This window comes from Etheostoma spectabile, chromosome 6, assembly GCF_008692095.1.
Source record: "Etheostoma spectabile isolate EspeVRDwgs_2016 chromosome 6, UIUC_Espe_1.0, whole genome shotgun sequence".
NCBI classification, from domain to species: domain Eukaryota; kingdom Metazoa; phylum Chordata; class Actinopteri; order Perciformes; family Percidae; genus Etheostoma; species Etheostoma spectabile.
Window position 1 is genome coordinate 6024196 of NC_045738.1, and position 5347 is coordinate 6029542.

Genomic DNA, 5347 nt, shown 5'->3' on the forward strand with positions numbered 1-5347 from the left:
AATTGATTAATTAAAAGTCAGGTTAATAGCAGGTGTTTCTACAAAATGGAAAAGCGACAAGACTTTTGTCAGGGACTGTAAAATCTAGGGGTGGAAATCACCAGACCCCTCCCAATACTTATGCCAAGATACGATATTATTGCTATTTTAAACATATTGCAATATTCTGCGATATATTGCACTTTATAACATTTTTCCAACTTCCCAATTTCAAATGATGTCCCCAAAAGGAAACTTTGTCAACATCTGTTTAAGCTAACAAATATACATTTCTCTTTTTGTTCATTTTACTTTAATTTTATTGCTGCAAAATGGGATTGTCAAGCAGACAAACTGACCAACATATAATAAAAGATCAATACTTGGCGCCTGAGTATCGATACAGTATTGCCACTTTCTGTTATGTCCTCTAGTTTGCCTTGCCTGTATTGAAAAACTATTTGTGCGGTTTCTTACACAGATATCCACAGGATTCATATCCCATCCTTTACATATAGCATTGTAGGACCTACATTAGACTTAGAAACAGTTCAGTATGGCAAGCTGATCAACCATGTATAAGCTCATAATTATGGGATTTATAATTAATAAGATTGTGTCTCTTGATTAGCTCTCAATGTATTACTAACTCAGCCATTACCTACAGTACAACTCCATTAAAAAGTGAAACTGTAGATAGTGCCGAAACGATCAACCATATTCAAGCTTATAGTAATTATATGAGCTATAAAATGCACAGAGGTCTTGCCCTTTCATTGTTGCAGTCATTTATTAATACTCGGTCTGGCCACATTTAAATATCTCGGCCCATGCTACCTTATCTAAAACCTGTTTCATCTCCTAAGATTCTGTCTTAGTTTGGCAATTTGGGAAAGGTTATTTTATGTCAGAAAATATATTTGTAGATTGCTTTCAAGAATGCCTGTGAAATAATTAATTAATATAACATTTAAAAACGTGTTTATTACCCCAGCATAAGTAATGCTGGTAAAACATGCTGGAAAATACAACATTCAGAATTCAGACTATTAGATCAAAATGATTTTAATCACAACTCCATTTTATCTCCAAAACATTTCCATTTAGTTGTTTTAACAGTAATGGTGTTACGAGTCCACAGCACGGTGTGGTCTCTGTGAATACACTGCACTGTGTAAAAACATTTCTCTTCCCCCGCACATAAAAACAAACCCCACAAACATTTGGAATGCATTTCAGTTTATTTGGTTTTACAAGTAGAGGGTGGTAGCTTTACTTCATTTTCAATTCAGTTTCTTTCCCTTTGGTTCATGACAATGTTTTGCAGCACCAAAGAGACATTAAAAACCTGTAGCATAATCTCCTAGCATCAGGCATGAACATTTGAGAACTAGATTGTAGATACTCGTTCTCCTCTTATACTAATAAGAAATTCATCAACAATACATGCTAACCCTTTGTTTCTCAACCCTAACCTTGCATCTTTAACAATAGGAAATGTAAAAAAAGGAAATTTTTTAAAGTAAGGCTAAGGTCAACAAAGGCACCAGTATGAGAAAAAAAATGTTTCTGTAAGCCTTCAAACCTCAGAATCATCATCATATCGGAATCATATCGGCAGCTCCCCAGTGGCATGTTTTATGTAATGCAAATGCAGCTTTGCTACTTCATCAAAGCCCATGTTACACTCAATACACTCCCATTCCCAATACGTATGCTCTCTGTACACGTTTGTTTCCTTTGACTCCCTCTTGTCTAGCTTCTGTCCTTCCCGTTTGCTTTCTGATTTCGACTCAGCCGGGGGGTCAGATCCAGTCAACCCGAGCGGTTTGGAAAGCTTGAATTGATCCAAAGACTCTCCAGAATCAGACTCTTCAGAGCTTGTGCCAGACCCAGCATTCCATGGCTTGAGAATATAATTTCTTTCCACGCGTTTCCCCTTTTCTGGCAGCTCTTGCATCTTTGTATCCATTTTTGTCTCCTCTTTAACACTAGCAAAAAGAAGTCCATTTTTTTTCATCACTCGCTTTTTTGCAATAATCGCAGAATTCTTGATCCCTAGAGGCATCACACGGGACCCGGCATATTTTCTAAAATGCCTACTGCGGTGTGCAAATAGATTTCCGGGATGGGAAAAGCTCTTCCCACATAATGTGCACTGGAAAGGTCTTGCTCCAGTGTGGGTGTTGTAGTGGTTCTTGAGGTGTCTTGACAAGATAAAGCTCTTGTGGCAAATATTGCATGTATGTGTTCTTGTGAGATTGTGAGTCTGCAGGTGTTTATCTAGTGACACTTCATCTTTATAGCCTTTGGCACAACTTAAACACCAAAACGCTTTCTGTTTATGGAGCTCGACGTGAGACAGCCATGACTTTAAAGAACTAAAGTTTTTGTTGCACTGATCACATTTGGGAGGTTTTGACTGAAGTGACCTGTGCACTCGCAGGTGACCAAGAAGCCTTGCTCGCCTGATAAATGACATCCCGCAGTCTGGACATTGATATTCCCGCAAATTTGGATTCGTTTTAGGTGATTGTTGGTTTTCATGCAGCTGTTGGTGTTTTCTGAATGAAACCAGGTATGTATAAACCTTCCCACAGTCCGAGCAAGCATAACCCTTCCTAGGTTTCTTTTTACTTGAAGCTGGGCCAAATTCAACACCTTGTGTTAAGCCTGAGGTTTGCGTTTGCAATGAAGTGCCCATGTCACACCCATCTTCATCACAATCTGTGTCTTCACCTCGGTTTTCTCCATCGTCTGTTCTCTCAGAATCCAGTGTTGCTGCAGGATTCACGTCTCCCGTCTGAGCTTCTTCCCCCTCCTCTTCCAGGGCATGCTGGTGCAGGTGAGTCTTGTAGACGTCCCAGTGTGTAAACGTTAGTCCACAATCCTTACATGCAACTCTGCACGGTTTGACTAGAAAAAAAGAAGAAAAAAAAGGACCAATTTAGAAATTTTACAAATAGTGATTTCATGTACTATATTTTGAACTTCAAGGTATTATGATTATTGATAAATAAAAGTATCTAAAACAAACTACCAGATATCTTCTGATATGGTTAATGAACAAATTGTTCTATGATGTTCCGGCTGTATTTGGCTGACTGGTAACAGGCAGAAAAGGCCTGGTTGTTCCTGGTGAGGTCACCAATGTTTAACTGCAGCAGGTAAAACTTACAAGACTGAGTTGTTGATCTTCTCTTCATTCAAGGGGTGGGGGGGTCAAGTGTTAAGTCAGCCATCAACTCTTTATAAAATATTTAAATCTCAGCACTGCGGATTCATTTTTTGATTATGTCTGTATAGAAAGTAGATTATCTGCGACCCATATATGGAGCCTGTGCGTGCCATTCAAATAATAACAATGACCATACTACAACTGCTTGGACTTATTTCTAGGTGGGACATTGCTTACAAATCTTTCAATTAAAGCAGTAACAAAATGAACATTTTAAATATTAAAGCAGAAAACAGATGTTTTTTTACAATTATTTTGGAATTAAGTAAACAAATGTAATGTTCTGTTTTTTTTACTTTGGCAGTTTATAATGCATCAGTCAAGTTTATTTTTTTGTCTTTGGTGCTTCCACACATATACAAATGTTAAAAAACATCCAGGCTGTTTTGACTGAGTTGTGGTTTCTGAATGTCCTCTGCCTTCAGTCTGCACGACTTTCTACGTCACTAGCCGAGACGAGGTGGCTAACCGTAGCACATGCTAGGACTAACATGCTAGCCAGTTCTCAAAGGCAAAACCCTGCTATAACACACACACTAGTTCTCCATAATCTACAAAGAAACTACTTATATGTCCCTGTTCTGCAGGTATTCCACAAGTGCACACTTGTTCAGAAGAAGTCTCCCAGCTAACCCTGCCTTGTACTGACTAAAGTTGGAGAAAGTGATCTAGCTGATTTATTCTTACCTAGCTCCTGCGCATGTGTGACTTCCAACAAAGATAGTATAAAAGTGAGAGGTCTCACTCTGTAGCTAAAACAAAGACCTAAACAAACAACAGGATGTTGTAGGATGTGCAGCAATGTGCGGTACAACAAAAAAGGTGTTTTTTGAAAATGAAACCATGTGAACCTATTCTGGTACAACCTCAAAATAAAATTATGAACCTGAAAATTAGTATAATATGGTGCTTTAAGGTGAGACACTCCAAGCTCCAGATCCATAATGTGCTGTGTAAAATATAGATTGATCTATATCTCTCTAGCTATCCCATCCAGAAACTGAATACCAATCACTAATACTGAAACAGCTCTCCCTTCTCATTAGGTTGGAACTTGAAATGCTGCCAAACTACAGAAGTCTCTCTCTCTCTCTCTCTCATAAGCGCAATGCATTTTTTTTTAATGATGGTATTGAAACTGATAGCGTCGCTTTCTTTATGAGCCCGAATTATACTGTATTACCGACCGCCCAACATATATATATATATATATGCCAAAAGTTTGGACAAACCTCATTCAATGCATTTCCTTTATTTTCATGACTATATACATTGTGGATTTTCACTGAAAGCATCAAAACTATGAATGAACACAACACATATGGAATTATGTACTTAAGAAAGTGTTAAATAACCAAAACCTGTCTTATATTCTAGTTTCTTCGAAGTAGGCAACCTATGCATTTTTGATAGTGTTGCAAACCCTTAGTGTTCTCTCAATGAGCTTCATGAGGTAGTCACCTGAAATGGTTTTCACTTCACTGGTGTAACTTGTCAGGTTTATTAGTGAAATTTCTAGCTTTATTAATGTGTTGTGTAGAAGTCAGGTTGATACACAGCCGACAGCCCTATTGGACAACTGCTAGAATTCATATTATGGCGAGAACCAATCAGCTAAGTAAAGAGAAACGAGTGGCCATCATTACTTTAAGAAATGACGGTCAGTCAGTCCGGAAAATTGCGAAAACTTTGAACATGTCCCAAAGTGCATTCGCAAAAACTATCAACCGCTGCAATGAAACAGGCTCACATGAGGACCACCTCAGGAAAGGAAGACCAAGAGTCACCTCTGCTGCTGAGGATAAGTTCATCTGAGTCACCAGCCTCAGAAATCGCAAGTTAACAGCAGCTCAGATTACAGACCAGATGAATACCACACAGAGTTCTAGCAGCAGACACATCTCTAGAACAATTGTTAAGAGGAGACTGCGAATCAGGCCTTCATGGTCAAATAGCAGCAAGGAAACCACAGCTAAGGAGAGGCAACAAGCAGAAGAGATTTGTTTGGGCCAAGAAACACAAGGAAGGGACATTAGACCAATGGAAAACTGTGCTTTGGTCTGATGAGTCCAAGTTTGAGATATTTGGTTACAACTGCCGTGCAACGGAGAAAAGGTGACCGGATGGATT

At 38.7% G+C, this 5347-nt stretch overlaps 1 protein-coding gene across 1 annotated transcript in view; it reads right to left on the minus strand.

Annotated features, from left to right (window-relative positions):
* Window positions 1-1197: 1197 nt before the first annotated feature.
* Window positions 1198-5347, minus strand: part of si:ch211-261d7.6 (zinc finger protein 814) — a 15704-nt gene continuing 11554 nt past the window's right edge. Inside the window, exon 2 of the mRNA XM_032518293.1 lies at window positions 1198-2895. Coding sequence (XP_032374184.1) covers window positions 1589-2895 — 1307 coding nt within the window. The 3' untranslated portion in view covers window positions 1198-1588. The remainder of the gene's footprint in view (window positions 2896-5347) is intronic.